At 40.8% G+C, this 21,694-nt stretch overlaps 1 protein-coding gene across 1 annotated transcript in view; it reads right to left on the minus strand.

The window, feature by feature from the left end:
- LOC120540540 (myocardial zonula adherens protein-like) overlaps window positions 1-21,694 on the minus strand; it is a 129,264-nt gene that overhangs the window by 38,096 nt on the left and 69,474 nt on the right. The window contains exons 9-12 of the mRNA XM_039771377.1: window positions 19,618-19,746; window positions 17,756-17,853; window positions 5,738-5,843; window positions 1,597-1,680 (exon numbers count right to left, since the gene is read on the minus strand). Of these exons, the coding sequence (XP_039627311.1) occupies window positions 1,597-1,680; window positions 5,738-5,843; window positions 17,756-17,853; window positions 19,618-19,746 (417 nt within the window). The remainder of the gene's footprint in view (window positions 1-1,596; window positions 1,681-5,737; window positions 5,844-17,755; window positions 17,854-19,617; window positions 19,747-21,694) is intronic.

Consider the following 21,694-nt stretch of genomic DNA (forward strand, 5'->3'; position numbering starts at 1 on the left):
TCTTCTGTCTTTACAGGAACTAATTTAACAGGGGCAATGGAAGGGGTTGTGGCTAAGCCAGAATGGGACATATTCTGTATTTTTGTTTTCATTGCAGTCTGACTTGGATGAAGAAAGTTGTAATTGACCTGCAAAGCTTCTGGTACAACCTTTAAAAAAACTCCCTCACATCTGTATGAGAACCACTCCACTTCTTCCATACTGCTAGGCCACCATACCAAATAAGATGTATAATAGAGATATGTTCCAAGCTTTTTTAGGTAAGAAGAAAAGAAGTTTCAAGGTAAGGCAGTTACACTCACTAATCATTGCATAGGAGAGTGGCGATGTGCTGCATGTTGATAAGCACACGATGTAAGAATTTCCACTGTACTCAGTACATGGAACAATAATTCTCTAAACCCATCATCAACGAGTAGGGTCTTCCCCTATTGCAGTCCCAAGTTTTGTACTGTTTGGTCTGGTTTTTTTCATAAATGTCTCTCTAGACTTCATATTACTCAATCAATATAGTTTAAGCCAACCGGCTGTCACAGAAAGAGCATATCATCACCTCTTCAATGTGTAGAGTATAAAGACCTCCTCCTATAATCATCATTTAATTGGACTCTGCTGCTCACTTTCCCTGAGACAGTAATGGCAGAACTTGAATTCAGGCTAAGGGTTATAGAACAAATGTTTTAGCAAGTAGTGCTAAAGGAGAACTCATTTTGATACACTGGTAGATCAGACTTCCAGCTATAACTGTGGGCTGTTTCTCTCTGCTGCATTGCCCTTACCTCTCTCCTGAGAGTGTTCGGGTCATGGCACCATTTCTTTCTGGAAGGAATTTAGTCAAGCTGAAGGCCTCCTATCAGTTACTAGACTTCCTTGAGACAGCATTGACAGTACTCGAAGTAAGGGGCCTTAGGGGTGTAGGACAATCCCCTTTAGCCAGTATAGCTAAAGAAGAATGAATTTTGGTAACAGTGTCAGACTGGACTTCTAACTACAAGAGTGTCTCTTACAATAAAGCAGACTGACTCTCTCTCTCTCTCTCGCAGCCTTGCTATATTCTAAAACACTAATGTACAGTATATTGCACAAATATGTACTTAAGTAAAAGGCAACATTCAATATTGGTCATCCTAAATTAGGATTGTTTCTATACACAGTAAAAATGGCAATTTAGATTTCACCTTCCCAGTGGTGACACAATATTATACCTCACTATTATCATTACTGATCTCCAATCTGTGATCATAAAATTGGATTAAGTGGGTATAAGAATACATGTGTCATGTTTCATTAACATGTTCCGAATGACAGCATTGTCAGTGAACTATGAAACATAGGCCTAGGAGTTCACACCAAGTATCACGGACTACATTGATAACAAGTCACTCTGCTTTCTAGAACACAAGGACCCTGGCATACAACAGGTTTTGGTTGATTTAAATGTTCTTTTTTGCAGATGACTTCTTCATTCTCTTACCAAACGTTTCTATATGCAGTCTGTTGGCTTGCTTCAAGCCATTAACATGTACAGCTCTTTCTTTCAGTAGGCTTAACTTTAGGTATGCTTATTATTACCCTTCTTGTGAAAAGAGCACTTACCTCACATTCCACGGCACATATTCTCTCAAGAAGATGCTCAATATATAAATCTTTTTGCATGATTTTGTCTCTCAGCCTTTCAATCTGTAAATACAAATATATGTTAACATTTTCAGAGGTGTATTAACACATGTTGTGAAAAAGCTGGGGTGTTCTTGATTAGCCCTGACTCAAAACACAGGGCTACAAAAACAAATGGGAGTTTATTGAAGGACCCAATAAAGGGGATTAATGGTTGGAGAAGGGTACAGAACAAAACACGCAAAAACAGACAAGTTAGTAATTTAGGCCTTGTCCTTTTCCTCTTTTCTATATTCTTCTCTACTAAGAAAGCCTTTGCAACGATTTACTCTCAACAGGGGCTCCTTTGGAAGTCTGACCTGAGGGTACACATAAGGAGCACAACACAGAAACACTTCCTTCTAGGTCAGCTAGATCTTCGTTGAAGCAGTGAGACTGCCTCCTGAGAATTCCCCTAGTAGCTCTACAGCCCACCAACAGGGCTGTCGGGACAAACTACAACTCCCTGACAACTCTGTAGGAGTCCAGACCAGAGTATCCTCATAGTGAGCTGGAGGAATATACCATGTTGCTCCAGTGTGCAGTCCTTAGCTATCCTTCTATACCTCTGCCTATCGTCTGAGAAAGGTAACATTAACCAAAAAATAGGTGGATCCATAGACTTGGAATAAGCCCTGTAGTAAATTAAACATCAAGATACCACAGTAACATTCACTGGCCACTTTATTAGGTACACCTTGCTAGCACCAGGTTGGACCCCCTTTTGCCTTCAGAACTGCCGTAATTCTTCATGGCACAGATTCAACACTGTCCTGGAAACATTCCTCGGGGCATTTTGGTTCATACTGACATGATAGAATCACTCAGTTGCTGCAGATTTGTTGGCTGCACATCCATGATGCGAATCTCCATTCCATCACATCCCAACAGTGCTCTATTGGATTGAAATCTGGAGACTGTGGAGTACAGCGAGTTTCAGTGAACTCATTGTCATGTTCAAGAAAGCAGTTTGAGATGATTTGAGCTTTGTGACATGGTGTTGTCCTGCTGGAAGTAGTCATCAGAAGATGGATACACTGTGGTCATAAAGGCATGGACATGGTCAGTAACACTCCTCAGCTCCACTATGGCATTTAAACAACGCTCAGTTGGTACTAAGGGGCCCAAAGTGTGCCAAGAAAATATCCCCCACACCATTACACCCCCACCAGCTTGAACTGTTGATACAAGCCAAGATGAAGCCATACTTTCATGTTGTTGATGCCAAATTCTGACCCTACCATCCGAGTGTCATAGCAGAAATCGAGACTCATCAGACCAGGCAACATTTTTCCAATGTTCTATTGTCCAATTTTGGCGAGCCTGTGTGAGTTATAGCCTCGGTTGCCTGTTCTTAGCTGACAGGAGTGGCACCTGGTGTGGTCTCCTGCTGTTGTAGCTCATCTGCTTCAAGGTTTGACGTGTTGTGCATTCAGAGATGGTCTTCAGCATATCTTGCTTATAACAAGTGGTTATTTGAGTTACTGTTGCCTTTCTATCTGCTTGAACCAGTCTTTCCATTCTGCTCTGATCTCTGGCATCAATAAGGCATTTTCGCTCAGAGCACTGCCACTCACTAGATATTTTCCCTTTTTTTCAGACCATTCACTGTAAGCTCTGGCTGTGCATGAAAATCCCAGTAGATCAGCAGTTTCTGAAATACTCAGAGCAGCCCATCTGGCACCGACAACCATGCCACGTTCAAAGTCACTTAAATCATCTTTCTTCCCCATTCTGATGCTCAGTATGGACTTCAGCAGGTCGTCTTGAAAATGTCTACATGCCAAAATGCACTGAGTTCCTGCCAAGTGATTGGCTGATTAGATATTAGCGTTAACATGTAGTTGAACCTGTGTACCTAATAAAGTGGCTGGTGAGTGCATATTTTTAATAGCATGCAAGTGAAAAATCATTCATCATAGGCTAGACTTGTACATGCACAGTTCAACCTGCTCACAAAGACCCGGTTAGTGTTGCAAGAAATGAAACCGAAGCTCAAACACTGCTCGTCACTCGTTGTACCACTGCGCCATGGCCAGGTATGTTGATAGAAAGGTATATATGATGCAGCACTTTTAAAAGAACATCAACTTAGATGGCATTTAAAAATATTCTCCAATAAACTAAATTATGTGAGCCTTATTCAAGTTTTTACATAAATACTCTTGGAAAAACTTAACAGGAGCAGCAGTCCAATTCACATAAAAATCAGTAAACAGAACAGTTACACAAAATTTGTCTACATCTAGAATAAAGCACAGTGTATGATCCAGGACAAGCGTACATTTAGGGATAAAAGAGCTGTGTCGTGGCATGGAGTCATACAGAAGACAGCTCCTATCCAGCCAAAGAAGGTACAGTTGCTGTTCTAGAAGAAATATGGTGTGGGTCCTACTGCAGAAAGTGTGCCTTTGTCACATATGCAATCGACTGATATGGCTGCCACAGCTACGTGAGTGTTGTCATTTTCAAAAACTTCAACAGGTAGGCCTGTCACTTAAGGTTTTATAATGGGTTCTAGACTATCCTAGGTGTATTATTATGCAGTCTGACTGAAGTTAACAAGATATTAACTGTGACCCTAGGCTAATGGTGTACCACTTAAGAATGATGTTCAGATTATTCATTTGGTGAGCATCATCACAGAAACGTGACTCATTACTTGCAGATAACCCAACTGCTCAAGCCCCATTTGGCAGCGGTCAGTGATCAGTGTCTGATGTTACAATGAATGCCAAGAATGGAATTCTTTATCTCTAAACTGACACATGACCTGAAGCATTGCCTACTGACCCAGGGAAGGCAACACATAGCTGTAGGAAAGTGTCGACCAACATGCTGAGAAGTTCTGCCACCTGATCCTCTGGTCATCTGGTGGCTACCTTTCTGAGGGCTTCTGAGCCTCCTACAATTGAACTTCAAAGGGTTAGGGTTAGGGTTGCATCCATTGTCGCCAGCATTTTCTCATACATATGGCCACCATGTGTGCCAATACATTAAGCTGAGCACCAGATCTCGCCAGAATCAAAGCTCTGGTCCCATCAAACTCACTTCATTGTTTGTACAACTGACAAATATGTCATCTAGGCCTTCTCGGTCAGTTGTTGTGTCCCTGGTTTACTAATACCATCACTTACTATCATTTTATTACAAAACACTGCACGGCTCTTTAGAGTCTGTCATAACAGACATAAACACCTAACAGTGGTGAGCCAGCTCCTCACTTAACTGATTTCTTGTGACGATATCCATGTAAATGAGATCACTGCTTTTTTTGTCACAAAGTGTGTTCAGTGTGTGTGTGTATTTCTGTAGGAGCCCAGTGTTTACAAGGAATTGTCAAAAAATGTGTAAAAATTATGCACAAAAGTTGCTTGCCTCTGGCAGTTCTTTGCAAATATTATGGTGCCCTGAAGTGGGGGGACCATGTAAAAAAAGTGTCATTTCTACTTGGTGTGACCAAAATGTATGCCCCTTAAATGAAAGTCTACAATGTGCACTTTAGTCACAAAATCTGAATAGTTTGAACTGTAATTTTAAGCAGATTTTAAACAGACACAGGGCAGAGGGGTAAATCAAACATTATGGAGGGCACTGTATACCTATGCTATAGAAATTGAAGTGTATCTTTGTTAGAGTAATTTCTTATATCTACGTACAATGTACTGTATCATATATTACTGTACAATATATTTATATGTCTGCCTGTCTATCCAGTACATACAAATAGACACTATAATAGAAAACATTTTATTTGCAGAAAAGGTGTTGTAATGACCTTTTCTGGACTGATTTTTCTAGTTTATTTGGGTATTTTTTATATGGCATATGCTATTTATCCAATTTAGGTAAAGAACAAATAAAGAAACTCAATAAAATAAATGATTCAAAGTGTCATGCTCAGCACATGTGCACTAGGGCCACTTTGCCCTTTGTTTTTTGCTCACTGTGTCATCCTTCCAGATGGTAAATCTAAATATTCCTGCTTAGCCACACACTGATTTCTTTTCACGCTGACTTGGGTCTCATTTGTGCATATTATTCGTTTAAGGAGTCAAGCCTCACTGCCTGTGCTTCTCACCTCCTCGATCATCTGCTTGACCTTTCTCTGCTGGCAGTGGACCATGTTGTCCAGGTGTTTAATTCGCTCCCTCAGACTGGACGCCTCCTCCTCCAGCTGCTGCGACCTAAAACATATGCCAGTTAACAGTTAGTCCTTGAGATCTGCTATCGTGGTGCCAACCTGAAAATGTAACAGACTATTGTGTCATTTGGACTTTTATCACAAAATGAAGAAACAAGAAACATGAATTCTTTTTTTTTTTTGTTTGTTTTTTGTTCAGTAGCTTTTCTCACCAAAATTCTCATTCTGCTGCCAGATGTTTTTATGCCCTCCACAGAAGCTATCAAAAACAATACAGCCACACCAGATACAAACTCGGCCTTCTTGTGCATTTTACAGTATGCGTGTTTGGTTTTGGCAGATTATGAGGATTCATCCCTTTTATGCAGGCAGCAAGTTTTCACACGACTAGAATTCTAATATTAAATCACAACCCAAGGTAACACTATGGCCGAGGCCCAATGGGTTACAAGCTTAGGTAATCACGTAATCACTTCTCTAATTGAATGACAGAATGACTGAATAGTTAGGCAGCCAGAATACGACATCCAAGAGCAAGATTCCGAAAATTACTTACTGAGTCATTTTTATACTGCATGAAATTCTCTCAGTTTATTATATTTGGCAGCAATTTGTGTGATTCACAAATATTACAAACTGCACATATTATGAAATACAGTGGCATGCAAAAGTTGTCTGTTACTGTGAAAAGTTAAGTGAGCAGAAGATGAACTGATCACCAAAAAGCATAAAGTCAAAGATGACATAGTTCCATAATATTTGTAGCACAATTATATTTTTTACTTCCATCATTCACAGGTACAAAATACCACAAAAATGAAAAGGGCCTGAAGTAAATGTCTGGGCCCCCCTCAACATGGCCAGTACTTAGTAAGACATCCTTTGGCGAGTATCTCCGCTTGTAAGTGTATTTTGTAGCCAGCTAAGAGTCTTTCAAATCTTACTTGGGGTATTTTCGCCCATTCGTCCTAATTTACAGAAGGCCTCTAACTCTGCAGGATTCTTGGGCCAACTTAAGTGAACTGCTCTGTTGAGATCCATCCACAAATTTTCAATGATGTTTAAAGTCGGTGGCTGTGAGGGTTATGGCAAAATTGTCAGTTTGCGCCTCTTGAGGTATTCCACTGCAGATCTTCAGGTGTGTTTCGGGTCATTATCTTGTTCCTCTTTTTAACTTCAACTTTTTTACAGATGGTGTGATGTTTGCTTCCGGAACTTGCTGCTATTTATTTGAACCCATTCTTCCCTCTACCAACGACATGTCCCCACTCTGTGCAACACAAGCCCAGATCTGATTGATTCATCACCATGTTTAATAGTTGCAGACGTGTTCTTTTCCTGGAATTCTGCACCTTTTTTCCACCAACATCCATTGGCACATTGTAGCCAAAAAGTTCTATTTTGACTTCATTTCCAGAATGCATCAGGGCTGTTTAGATGTTCATTTGCAAACTCCAGGTGCTTTTTTTTGTGGCTATGACACAGGAATGGTTTTCTTCTGCTGTCTCTACCATGAAGGTTACATTTGTTCAGGTGTCACTGCACAGTAGAACATGGCACCACCACTACAGAGTCTGCTACGTCTTCCTGAAGGTCTTTTGTAGTCAAATGGGGTTTTTAGTTGCCTTTCTAGCAATCCAATGAGCAGTTCTTTCAGGAAGTTTTCTTAGTGTTTCAGGCCTCAACTTGACCTCCACCGTTCCTGTTAACTGCCATGTCTTAATAACATAACAAACTGAGGAAACAGCAACCTGAAAGCACTTTGCTATCTTCTTGTCGCTTTCTCCTGCTTTGTGAGCCTCAATTCTTTTATTTTTCAGAGTTCTAGGCGTCTGCTTAGAGGAGCCCATGGCTGCTGATAGTTGGGAGAAGGTCTGAGGAGTCTGAGAATTTATACATCTTTGCAGTTTGCATCACCTGGGGTTTCCTAACGATGACTGTGAACAAGCCATAGGCCTACAGAGCTCATGAAGGTCTCAGACCACCTTGGGAAAAGTCATCTGAGACCTCAAGTATCTTGGGGTGCCCAAACTTTTGTATGGTGCTCCTTTCCTGTTTTCACTGTATACTAAACAAAAACAATATACTAATCTTGCATAAAATGCTGAAAAGAAATATGTCATCTTTATCTTTATGCCATTTGGTGATCAGTTGATCTTCTGTTCACAAAATGCTAGCCAAAGCAAACAAGAATACAATGCAAAGCACAAACCCGAGATGCAATCATGTGCATCAAGCTAGCTAAAGCGCCTCACAACGTCATGGCAGTACATTCATTTTGTGCAAATGATATCCTGTGGGGCCCTGCGGTGGGCTGGCACCCTGCCCAGGGTTTGTTTCCTGCCTTGTGCCCTGTGTTGGCTGGGATTGGCTCCAGCAGACCCCCGTGACCCTGTAGTTAGAATGTAGTGGGTTGGATAATGGATGGCTGGATATCCTGTGGGGGTGCAGTGCCGCTTGGTTTTGCTTAAGACAAACACAAATAACATTTTCAACCTTCATTAATGACACACAATGTCCACTTTGGCATTTTGTGTTAGGACCATGAATGTGAGCAAAGATGCTGCATAAAACAGACAGTAAGTCTGGTGGGTGATTTGATCTGCCACTGCCACAGATCTTAATATGCTGGTAATTTATTTGTAGTTCTAGAAACTGTTGTACAGTTTTGTGAAGTCATTTCATACTCTCTTTGAAAGACACTTGGAAAAAGCAACATCTGATGGATGTCTAGCAATGCCATCTCACATCTCCAGAGTCCTGAGTTTGGACACAGGCTCTGGCGTTATGTGTGGAGTTGGCGTGTTCCCCATGTGTCTGTCTGGGTTTTCCTCCCACATCTCAAAAGACTTGGACGTTAGGTTACTCAACAACTGTAACATTGTATGATGTTTGTGAGTTTCTCTCAGCGTGTTAGTGTGTTCTGTGATATGTTGGCATACTGTCACGGTCAGGCTCCCACTTTGCACCCGGTGTTTCCAAAATAGCAATTGGCTGCCTGCAGTCATGAAATGGAAGTGCTAGGTTAGAAACTGAATGGATTATTGGAGGATAGCTGATCTTCTGCTATTCTTTATGGAGTAGTGTGGCTTGCTTGTTATTCTGCGTTAGGATGATATGCCCAGTGAAAGGCACTACATAAAGTTTCATGAATACTTGAGCCTACTGTATTGAGAACTCATCTTTTGTTGTCTAGAAATTCCTGTGGTTTTTTTTCCTGGATTTCTTCCATGGTAGCAAATCTCTTTCCTTTTAGCTTCCATTTTAATTTCATGAAGAAAAAGAAGTCACCAGGAGCGAGATCTATACAATATATATATTGTATAGACTATAGATATTGTATAGACTTCTGACTTCTGCACAACACAACTGCTGGTCCCAACCCCATTGATAAAGCAAGAAATTCCACTAAACAACCCTGATAAGGCACACCTGTGAAGTGAAAACCATTTCAGGTGACTACCTGTTGAAGCTCATCGAGAGAATGCCAAGAGTGTGCAAAGCAGTAATCAGAGCAAAGGGTGGCTATTTTGAAGAAACTAGAATATAAAACATGTTTTAAGTTATTTCACCATTTTTTGTTAAGTACATAACTCCACATGTGCAATTGGGAGACATCTGAAAGGCCTTAAGAACAGTACCACCACACCAGACCAGGGGGTGGTGAGCTGCATTATCTCTCTTTCTCAATCTTCTGCAGACCATCCACGGGAAATCTCGCCAGATCCCGACGCTAGTGATGATTTCGCTTCCATTTTTTTGCCGGCACCAGTCCCAGATGGCCACTTCCAGTCATGGGGCCACGGATGATGTCACTTTGAGGACAAAACACATTACTTCCGGTGCCAGTGATGACGTCGCTTCCAGTCCAGAGGACATCACTTCCGGTTGCAGTCCCAATGATGTCACTTCTGGTCCTGGGCTTTAAAGCTGCCATCTTTTCCTGTTATATTCAGTTCTGTTGTGGACTCGAACCTGTGATCATCTCGATCAATTTAAAACCCATTTGCAGCCAAGGCTCAATATATGGGTGGCTGCCCCAAACCTTTCTATGTCTATGGTCTGCTTTTGTGACAACATACAGTATATTTAGAAATTTATTCCATGAAAATGGGTATCCTCAAAAAGCACATAAATAACAAAACCCAGTTCCTCTTAGGGCCTTCTTCAAGCACCCAAATCACCCAGTTACTTGGCTGGTCAAGCAGGGCTGTCTAAACAAATGGTCACTGACCGGGGGCTCCAGGAGCACAGGGGCCCACAATGTTTCTGATGCCTATGTATGTTTCTGTTTTGCTATCAAAAGATGGGCCCCAGTGCACTACTTTGCCTGGAGGCCTATGGTGCTGTTAAGATGGCCCTGGGCTGGTGTACCTCCTGATCTTCACAATTCTCCCCAGCATTCCCTCCATCTCACCACTTGTACCTCTCACTCCACAATTTTGGGTTTCTCTTCCCCCTTGTCCTATCTTCCCAACTCTAAGCTTGTCTGAAAAGGAGTCTTTAAGCCAATTTCCGAGGACATTGCTGTCATTATAACTGTAATCATAAACGATTTCTGGAAACTCTGGAGTGTTCCTACTAGAGCTGCCCCTAGTGACCCCGGCAATCTTAAGCTCAGACTCTCTGCTAAGACATCAGGGACCCCCCCCCACCACAACCCCCAAATAGCCTGTCCACTATAATAAATAACATAAAGCCACAAATAAGGTAAGGGACTTCCTGAGAGCCATGTTCTGGATTGGGGGACTCCCAATACAGCATGTTATCTGTCACTTCTTCATACACCTGAGGATTAGATAAATATGGTGCTTTCTCCACCTAAACACTGGCTCACCTGTGTAGGCTCGTTATGAGTGCTGCCTCTACAGCAGTGAGGCACATTGCTTTATAAAGTGCCTTATTGCAACACGTACTATGAACAGCATTATTTAAGCTAAACATTGACAAATTATTTGATTGAATAAAGTAAATGTTCACTTCTCTGTCCACTTTTCCCGACTGAAAAAACAAAACAAAAAACAAAGCTCTAAATGTTTGTGCTTTCATTTACTTATTGGCTGGGAGTGAGCAGGGCCGAGACGGGCGTAAACGGTGGACAGTCTCCAACATGAATTATGTGCCAGAAGGTTCGTGGGAAAGTGATCTGTTTGGGAGCGTTAAGCAGATAAAGCAGGAGAGGCATTTGACCAGACTGGCAGCTGTTGCTTCTGCAAATTTCTCCTCCCTCACCTCAGTCTCTCTCCTAATAAATCACCACTGTACAGTATCTTGAATTGTGCAAGCAATGTGTGCAAGCCATCGGGCTGCCTGTCGAGGGACTCCTCAGTGAGAGGAAGACATGACGTACAGTCCGACTCTTTCTGAGAGGCAGCTTGGACAGCACACACACTTCCAACCACCAGCTCCATTTCCTATAAGTATGGGTAAGAGATGAAAGCCAGCATCTCGGCCATTGTGCTGCTGCTCAAGGATGACTTTTATGTATTTATTTTATTTGAAGCCAGGGTCTGTTTTTTTCTCTAATACTCATGAGTGAAAGTTTCATTACTCACTCGGCCAAAGAACCCCAGGGTGTGGGGGAATAGGGGGTGGTTTGGCTGGGGCGTCTAACACATCACCACCATTCGTCCGATTAGTTTTGGCTTTTTGCTCTGAACAGCTGTCCTAGGCTCCTCATGTCTCCAGTGGGCCCCTTCTTCTCCACCTCCCACCCAACAACATGCTGTTGTACCTCCTGTAGTTGTTGAAATATCTCATCCAGACATTTATTCATCATCTTTACTGGAAAGCCTTACTTACTTTCTATACTTCTCAAGAGAGTGAGGGGAGCATTTCTTGGCCTTCTACTGTAATGTCCATGCACACTCATCCCTACACCTCCCTCACTTCCTCTCATTCCTGCCTCTTTTTATTCAATACAGGCCTGACATCTAAAATAAAAAAAGTCAATTCACAATTCCATTTACAAGATGTAGCTTTTGACTTTCAGTGAGTCATTTCTGGGAACTGCTGACCATATTCACTCACTTGACAGCTAAATGAATATGAGGTTTGCTGACGTAGAGCTAAGCTCATCTGATTTCAGGAGATATCACCTACAAATCCATGTGAAATAATACTTATGTGATGAGGTTCCCTCCGATTGGGAAATGACGCTGTCTGCAATGACTTCACTGTGCATTTCGGGATACATATTACAGGACAGGCAGTGCCATCTGCTGGTCAGAAAATATATCCGCATTTGCTTTTGGAAGGCAGGTCTCCTTACTGCGAGGCCTTGCACGTAATATTTACATTTATTTATTTGGCTGACGCTTTTATCCAAAGTGACTTACAATGTTTGAGATACAATTGGTTACATTTCCTTTTGTTTTGGGTGAAGTGACTTGCTGAGGGTATTCGAACCCATTCCAACCTCAGGATTGGAAGTCCAAAGCCTTAAGTGCTACACCACTGCCTGCCTAATATCCATGCCTCAGAATGACATTGTGGTAAAATTAAACACAAAGATGTTATTCATTTTTAATACTTGATAAATGCTTCCCATGAAAGTATTATTTATAATAATTAGGGGGCTCAGCCTCCTTTGTTCACCAGTCCCCAGGGACAGGTGCTAGGTGCCCACTCGAAGGGTATCAGGGCACTCCTCCATTACAGAAAGTGATTGTATTTAGAGTTTGTATTTAGAAGAGTATGCAGGGTGCAGGAGAAAGGCGGTTTAGTCCTTTGTTATTATGGATAGAAAATCAGTTACTTGAGTGTCTCACTACAACTGTCTGTTTTAAATACCAATGAATAATAAAACATAGTAAAAAGTAAATAAAAAATTAAATTACATTAACACCTTGTCACAAACAATAGTATGAATTACTTTATCCTCTAACTTACATTCTACAAACATTGCTTTTTGTATTTCTGTTGGAATTGTTTGGAATATTTTTCTCTTTTTCGTTTATTAAACAATTCTGTTTGTTCTTTATCTTTTTTGTTCATTTTCTTTTATTCAACGTTCATTGTCAGCTCTTGCCAATTGTTTTCTATCACAATCTAAAATTCAACGTTCTTGAATAGATAACTTGCTTTACTGCCTGCCATTATAATCGACTACGTGGAAGGGCGAGTTAACAGCACTGAGAGTGTCACGGGGTGGGATGGGGAGAAGATGTGCGCAGTAGGAGTAACGACTGGGCGAGTGGTGTGGAGGGAAGTGCTCAAGGCTGAATAACATGGACACAATGGAAAACTTTTTTAATATAATAGAGGCATAATAATAATACATTTTGTTTATATAAATTTCATTTTAGGCAATATAAACTATTTCTTATAAAACAATTTCATTTTAAACTGAATTTTGTAGGGTCAATATGGCCATGTGTACAGAGCATAGTTTTTACCTGCATGTGCTAATCAACATGCAATACTTCATCACTCATCAGTGCCAGGTTACAACATCCTTACCATAGTGGCAGAAGCTATAAACAGCCCATCCATCCATTGATTTTATAGATCTCTTTTTCCATAATTGGTTCATAAGCAGGCAGAGCCAAAGCCTCATCTAGCAGCATCAGAAATTGGTCCTGAAAGTGGCCAGACCTAGATGGGCTGGGCCTGATGGATTAGGATCCCAAATGGGATAGGTGCACCATCAAGGGGAACACTGACTCATGTCCAGTCACTTTAGGGTCACCAACACGCCTAAAATGCATTATTTTTAATAATGCAGAAGAAGCTGATATATCTGCAGACCAAGACAACTTAGCAACTTGGAATTGGAATCTATGGAACTTGAGCTGCAAGGCTGAAGCACTGGCTCATGCCATTAGAGTGGAATATAATGTGGGCACCAGATGTTCCCGTTAGGGTGATTGGTGCATATAAACTGGTCTTGTATAAGACTATGAATGAGGATGCCCTGGTATTCCATCCTAAGTTGCTTTCCTCCTTGCACCTGATGTTACACTGTAAGGACAATCTCCACTTCCATACAACCTTAATTTAGAGAGAACATGCTTGGAAATCAATTAATAAATGATAGAATCCATAATTTCTTTTTACTGATTCAATAAAGTAAACCACATTCCAGAATGCTTAGGCGTCAGTTAAAAATTATGACCAGGCCTTCTTGCATGTAAGTGTTGTAATCTAGACGAGAAACACTCAGTGACTCTGAAAGATATCCAGGAATGTCTGGCATGCAGTACAGTGACGGTGAAGACAGATAACTTACTGATGAGCAATGTTTGAGAAGATATTAGCATGAAACTCTCAGGAAAAGACTCATCATCAGTAAAGGAGACCTATTATGGAGGTGCACAATGTGATGTTAAGGTACTTCTCAGTAGGCCAAGACCAACTCCTACCACGTGACTGTAGAATTTTACTCCAGGGCCTGAATCCTAAGGAACGGTTCATGAAAGATGATGGAGAACTGGATATCATAGTCGAGGTGCGGTTAATAATTTGGTGTTTGGTACGCTGTATTAATCCCCAATGCATACAAGCAGTGGATTAGCAAGCCATTAAGAAAAGTGATAAGGCTGGATGATTTAAAAATAAACAACTTTTTTAAAATTAACAATTTAAAAAGGTAAAAAGAAATCTTTTACTATATATATTGCCATGCAAACTAAAGAAGGCCTAGATTAGCTCAGTGCTAATCACTAAATGATACAGAGGGTTCACTCTTGCCCACTGAAGTGGAGGTATCCAAATGCCAAAGCCTTCATGGCTGCGCTGAATCCTCTTGATCATAAATGCAGTGCCTTTGACCTCAGTGTAGAAAGCAAGAGTTACAGAGTTGCAGACAACATATGTCATATGGTTGTGATTATCACATTTGAACAAGCTCAACGAAAACAGGCCATTCAGCCCAACAAAGCTCGCCAGTCCTGTCCACTTAATTCTTCTAAAAAAACATCAAGTCGAGTGTTAAAAGTCTCTAAAGTCTTACTGTCTAATACACTACTTGGTCACTTATTCGATGTCACTTTGGTTCTCTGGGTGAACAAAAAATTCCTAACGTTTTTGTGAAATTAACCTTCAACAAGTTTCCAATTGTGTCATGTGTTCTTGTTAAACTCATTTTAAGGTCACACTCTCGATTCACTGGACTAATTCCCTTCATAATTTTAAACTCTTCAGTCCTGTCTCCCCTCTTAATCTCTTTTTACTTAAACTCAAAAGACTCAACTCTTTTAATCTTTTCTAATAACTCATCCCTTGTAGCCCTGGAATCAGCCTGGCCTCTCTTCTCTGGACTTTTTTAGTTTTTTTTTTAGTGCTGTTTTGTCCTTTTTGTAGCCTGGAGACCAAAACTGTACACAATACTCTAGCTCAGGGGTGCCCAGACTTTTTCGGCTTGCGGGCTACTTTTAAAATCACATTAAAAAAATATATATATATATATATATATATATATATTGTGACGGCTGGGTTTTGGTACCCAGCCAGGCTAGGAGGACCAGAGGAGGGCTTATGCCTCCTCCAGACCACGAGGGGGCGGCCGCCCTGGTTGCACTGGGGGCCATGGGTGCAGAGTTTGGAAGCTCAACCCTGTAGGGGCCGGTGGTCACCGCCAGGGGGTGCCCCAATGCCTTGGGAGCCCTGGACCTCAGCACTTCCGCCACACCAGGAAGTGCTGGGGGGAAGAGAAGCAGGGACACCCGGAGTGCTTCTGGGAGTACAGCCGGCACTTCCGCCAAACGGGGGCGTGTCGGCGGGAGATTGCCGGGAAGCACCTGGAGCACATCCGGTAAGATAAAAGGGGCCGCCTTCCTTCATTCGAGGCTGGAGTTGGGTGAGGAGAGGACGAAGCAGGAGAAGTGAGAGTGGAGGCGGCCCGAAGAAGGAGAAAGGCAGAGTGTGTGAGAGGCCTGGACTTTGGGGACTTGTGGGGTTTGTGGTGCACTTTAATAACTTTGTAAATATTGTAAATAAACGTGTGGTGGTGCATAATAACATGTCTTCCTGTCTGTGTCCGGGGCTCATTCCACAATATATATATATATATATATATATATATATATATATATATATATATATATATATATACATATATATATATATATACATATATATATATATACATATATATATATATATACATACATATAATATAATATATACAGTATACTGAGTATACTTTATACATAAAATGTATGTTGTCGTACCTTGCCTAACTGAATAACCTTTATGGCACAATAACAATTCAATGCATTTATGGTCACTACAGTATTTGGATTTAATAATCTTCATGTGGGAAAAGGCTGACTCGCATAAATAAGTACAGCCGAATAATGCAGTCAAGGAGGTAGCTCTTGGAAGGACTTCTTATGCTCAATGATCGAGTGACTCACCCGGAATGATGCTTCGGTGTGTCTGCCTTTGCTTTTGAATTCAGCCGAGTGAAAAATGACAGCTATCCAATAAACTGCGATTTTAGTTCCCTCTCCTTTCTCTTTCTCAGATCGTCTTTCGGAAGGACGTCAGTTTCGTAGTTTTTATGAACAGTTTGAAAGTGCCTTTCCACATTTTCTTTCTTTGGAATAGCAGTGATAGATTGACGGATCAGACAAACGCAATTCGATTGTGACATTGTGAGAAAAAAAATCCTCTTCCAATTCCACATCCAGCCCATAGCCAACAATTTTTTTTTAAATCCCTTCTTTAGTTGATATAAATTAGAAGGCTAACTAGATCACAGCCGGAGTTTTGCAGTAGCTCGCGCGTTTGATCGTGCGTGTGGGGTGACCAGTGTGTTAGAAGACAAGAGATCTCAGACTGGCCATCTTGTATGTCAATCAAGTGGCAAATGCCATAGGGAGGACATATGATAGACTAACATTTAAAAAAAATTTTTTTGAATGCAACGCGATCTACCTGCACTACCTTTGCGATCTACCGGTCGATCACGATCAACGTCTTGGGCACCCTTGCTCTAGATGAGGCCTCACCAGTGTGTTATAAAGCTTCAACATGACCTCTTTGGACTTAAACTCTACACATCAAGGCGCTATATAACCTCACATTCTGTTAGCCTTCTTAATGGCTCCTGAACACTGTTTAACAGTTGATAGTGTCAAGTCCACTATAACTCCTAAATCCTTCTCCTCATCCTTAGCACATGTACAGAGAGCTGTGAAATTCTTACTTGCATGTGCTAATCAACATGCGACACATCATCACTCTCGTGTGCCATGATCATTGAATATTAGTATCTTGCCTTGAATACCTCTGTCTTCCTTACCACCATGGTGTGTGGAAGCCATTCTGCTGACATGTAGTGACCCAGCACCCAGTTAAATGGCATCATGTTTCAATATTGCTTTATTAATGTGTGCATGACAGGTGGTGGGAGAAGGGGCGACACTCTTAACAATACAGCTAAAATCCAAGAGCTACACACTACCCGAAAGGCACAAGCCACTTTTGTAATGTTTCTTTACATCATGTATTGCACTGAAGTCAGAACTGGTTGGAGCAGAATCATATTCCTTACTTTGAGTCAAAACTGCAGTAACGACATAGTAGTATGTTGAGAAATAAGTCAGGATCCTGTCCCTCTCCATTTCACGTTCTCCAATGAACCCCAGGACCCAGAGTCAGTAAGCTGTGGCTTATCCAGTCGAGCTAAAGGACAACTCTTTTGGTACAATGGCAGATAAAGCTACCTTGTAATCCCAAGATGTCCAGTCCCACCATTGCTGCTGTCTCAGAGAGGATGAGCAACTCAGCGGGGGCTGTCACCATAGGCACGGAAAAATGGTGTCTTGACCAGGAAAGGAGGTAAGTGTAGCGAAACAAAGAGAGAAGGTTGTTGCATAAGGAGCTCTGCTTTAGCACAACTGGATAAGTTGCCACCTACTGACTCAGAGGCAAAGGGTTTGCGTCCATTCTCTCCACGTGAAGATGTGAAAGAGAGAGGGCCAGTGACCAGTCAAGGTAGACACAAACCTCTTGTTATGAGCCAAGCTGTCTGGTTCATCTGCCAGTCGAATCCGAACCAAGGCGTATTCTTTTTCCTCCAGGCTCCTCTGCAGTATCTCCCGTTCCTGAAATCATTAGCATAAGCTGTAGCCCTTGGGAGGATAACCAACTAGAAAGTGTTGATTTATTTATTTTTTTTTAAATTATATAGACATAGCCAGTCTCAGCCCTGAGGTTCACTTTGAAAACTAAAAACACTTGTCGATGTTCAAAGAGCTTTAGGTCTCATATACGAGTACATTAGGGATACAACTGGGGAACAGGCAGGCCTGAGGATATGCAGTGAGTCAGAGGAAGACATTATTAGGATGAGGATGATAATAATTATTATTATATATTTGGTACACAGCTTTGCTCTAGGCGACATACAGAAATGGGATACTTTAGAGTTCTTTACTTTTTCGTTTTTTTAGTTTACTCGTATACATAGTGCAGAGAAAGTAGGAATCGTGAAAAAATTTGACCTTGACATTTTGATGAATCTTGACATTTTAGACCTTCCTCAATCTGAAAATATTTTTGAAAAATTTTCTGTCTATTTCTAAACATGATAATTCGAAAATACTTTGCTCTCAGTCAATGAGATTTTGTACACCTGCTTTATATTAAAAATAAGGAATCCTATCAACTTTTGGGCCACTTCCGACAACCGGAAATGGTACTTTAACTGAATACTTTCGCAAATTATCAAGTAAGTTATGGTTATAATTACAGATAAATGATTAAAATTTTGTATGGATATTTATAATGGTAAAAAGCAAAGATATGAAATTTGAGAAAAATTACTCAACCGGAAGTAGCATTTTATTTAAACAACCATTCAAATTTTTTGTATCATGGAAATATAAATGTGTACACAATATTAAGAGCTCTATTCAATATAACACATATTTTTTCAATAACTGTTATTAATTTTATTTTAATTTATACACTTATACATCAGTTTAACAATAACATGTAAACATTGAACATGCCATGCAAATATAAAGATGTAATGGGAACAATAAACTGCTATGCCCCCGTCGTGGTCCTGGTAATACATTTAATTTTAGGATTTTTTTTTTTTATTTTCATCATCATTATTATAATTAAATGTAGCTAAATGAAGTTTTACCTATAGCAATTTATTGCAACAAATATTATATAATACTAACAGTTTATTACGGAAGTGTATTAGGGCCACGGTGGAAAAAAAAAATACGGACGCTTCCGTACTTTTTCTATGTTTTTAAGTGACTATAACTCTTATTACTTTGCACGTAATCTAGGTAATGTATATGCAATCATGAAAAAATTCCACCACCGTTTTCGACCTCCCTAATTGTGAAAATGTCATTTTAATATAAAGTTTGATTATAAATAGAGATAAATGATTATGTATCGATATTATCAACTAGTTATGATGAGAAACATGGAGATATGATATTTGAGAAATATTGCGCAACTGGAAGTGGTTCTCATGACCTTTTCCTCTATCCCAGTATACGAGAAAGTCGAGGGGAGCGCACTCCCGATTTTTATTTTTTTGCAGCTGGGGCTGCTCCAAGCTATATGATGAGGTTGGCAGTGTGGCCTAGCAGTTAAAGTACTGAATTTCATACAAAATTTCAATTCCAGCCTTTGCCCCACCAAGCAATTCGCCAACTGTAAAATAAACCTGATATTGCAAATCACATTAAATAAAGGAATCAGCTCAACAATAATGAACTATAATACTGATGACAAGTCAGAAGTCAGAATTAATCTGGCATTCTCATCATTTCAGGTCCTGTGCCTCCTAAACTTCTACAATACAATGGACTTTAACAAAATATCGTAGAGTTGTTCACCTTCTCCATGCGGCTGATGAATTTGTCCAGCTCACCGATTCTCTGATCTCTCTCAGTTATTTTCTCTTCTGTTTCCTTCACTTTTCTGTTGGCTTCTTCAATCTGCAGGACATAACTGGTGACTTGAGCCTTTAGTGAGGGGAACACAGTAGAAAAATGAATGAGTGAATGGGTTTACCTGATTCCCTGCAGCCCTGCTCCATTTTCATGTGTTGTAAGGACACAAAAGCTCAATGTGTGTACTCACTCACACACTCTGGGTTGCACGGGCTCATACATTTAGCATATTTTCACTTCATACTGTTTTGTTTCTGTTTGCATCCTACATGAGTAAGCAGTCTTTTGCTTTTTTTCTATTCCTTTTTCAGCTTCTTTAATAATCCCCACATTGCAGTGTATTGTTGTGGTATGGTGGCTCAGTGGTTAGCTCTGTCACCTCAAAGCACAAATCTCAACCACTGGTGCTGCTAGTGTGGCGCTCTCTCGCTTAAAACGGATCTCTGTGGTGCTTCCAGAAAATGTTCTGTTTTTTTCCTCCTCATCCCTAATACGTGTGTTTTAGGTCAGACATCTATGTTGTGATGTCTGAGATAAGAGGGCAGATTTTGGATTTTCCCGGTCCTTCGTTTGATGCTGAATTAGATTAGGCAGGCTCCACAGGGGATGTATGGATGGACGCTTTGTATTGAAGTACAGGGTGGGCCATTTATATGGATACACCTTAATAAAATGGGAATGGTTGGTGATATTAACTTCCTGTTTGTGGCACATTAGTATACGTGAGGGGGGAAACTTTTCAAGATGGGTGGTGACTATGGTGGCCATTTGAAAGTCGGCCATTTTGGATCCAACTTTTGTTTTTTCAATAGGAAGAGGGTCATGTGACACATCAAACTTATTGGGAATTTCACAAGAAAAACAACGGTGTGCTTGGTTTTAACGTAACTTTATTCTTTCATGAGTTATTTACAAGTTTCTGACCACTTATAAAATGTGTTCAATGTGCTGCCCATTGTGTTGGATTGTCAAGGCAACCCTCTTCTCCCACTCTTCACACACTGATAGCAACACCGTAGGAGAAATGTTAGCACAGGCTTCCAGTATCCGTAGTTTCAGGTGTTGCACATCTCGTATCTTCACAGCATAGAAAATTGCCCACGATGACCAATCCACTTTCCAGGAAACTGTTCATCTAGGAATGCTCGGACCTGACACCCATAATGTGGTGGTGCACCATCTTGCTGGAAAAAAGAACGTGCCAGCTTCAGTGCATAAAGAGGGAAACACATCATCATGTAGCAATTTCGCATATCCAGTGGCCTTGAGGTTTCCATTGATGAAGAATGGCCCCACTATCTTTGTACCCCATATACCACACCATACCATCAATTTTTTTGTTCCAACAGTCCTGGAGGGATCTATCCAATGTGGGTTAGTGTCAGACCAATAGCGGTGGTTTTGTTTGTTAACTTCACCATTCACATAAAAGTTTGCCTCATCACTGAACAAAATCTTCTGCGTAAACTGAGGGTCCTGTTCCAATTTTTGTTTTGCCCATTCTGCAAATTCAGTGCGCCGATCTGGGTCACCCTCGTTGAGATGCTGCAGTAGCTGGAGTTTGTAAGGGTGCCATTTGTGAGTAGCTAATATCCGCCGAAGGGATGTTCGACTAATGCCACTCTCCAGTGTAAATAACTCATGAAAGAATAAAGTTACGTTAAAACCAAGCACACCATTGTTTTTCTTGTGAAATTCCCAATAAGTCGGATGTGTCACATGACCCTCTTCCTATTGAAAAAACAAAAGTTGGATCCAAAATGGCCAACTTCCAAATGGCCACCATGGTCACCACCCATCTTGAAAAGTTTCCCCCCTCACATATACTAATGTGCCAGAAACAGGAAGTTAATATCACCAACCATTCCCATTTTATTAAGGTGTATCCATATAAATAGCCCACCCTGTATATTGAATTGTTACTTTTGCAGCCTTACATGCAGAAGTGTTTGACTCCTGTAAATGAAAGACATTCAAACCCATTTAAGGTTTGACACTGGGCAGGTTTTTTCCAAGATTA

This window comes from Polypterus senegalus, chromosome 12 (assembly GCF_016835505.1).
Source record: "Polypterus senegalus isolate Bchr_013 chromosome 12, ASM1683550v1, whole genome shotgun sequence".
Classification (NCBI taxonomy): domain Eukaryota; kingdom Metazoa; phylum Chordata; class Cladistia; order Polypteriformes; family Polypteridae; genus Polypterus; species Polypterus senegalus.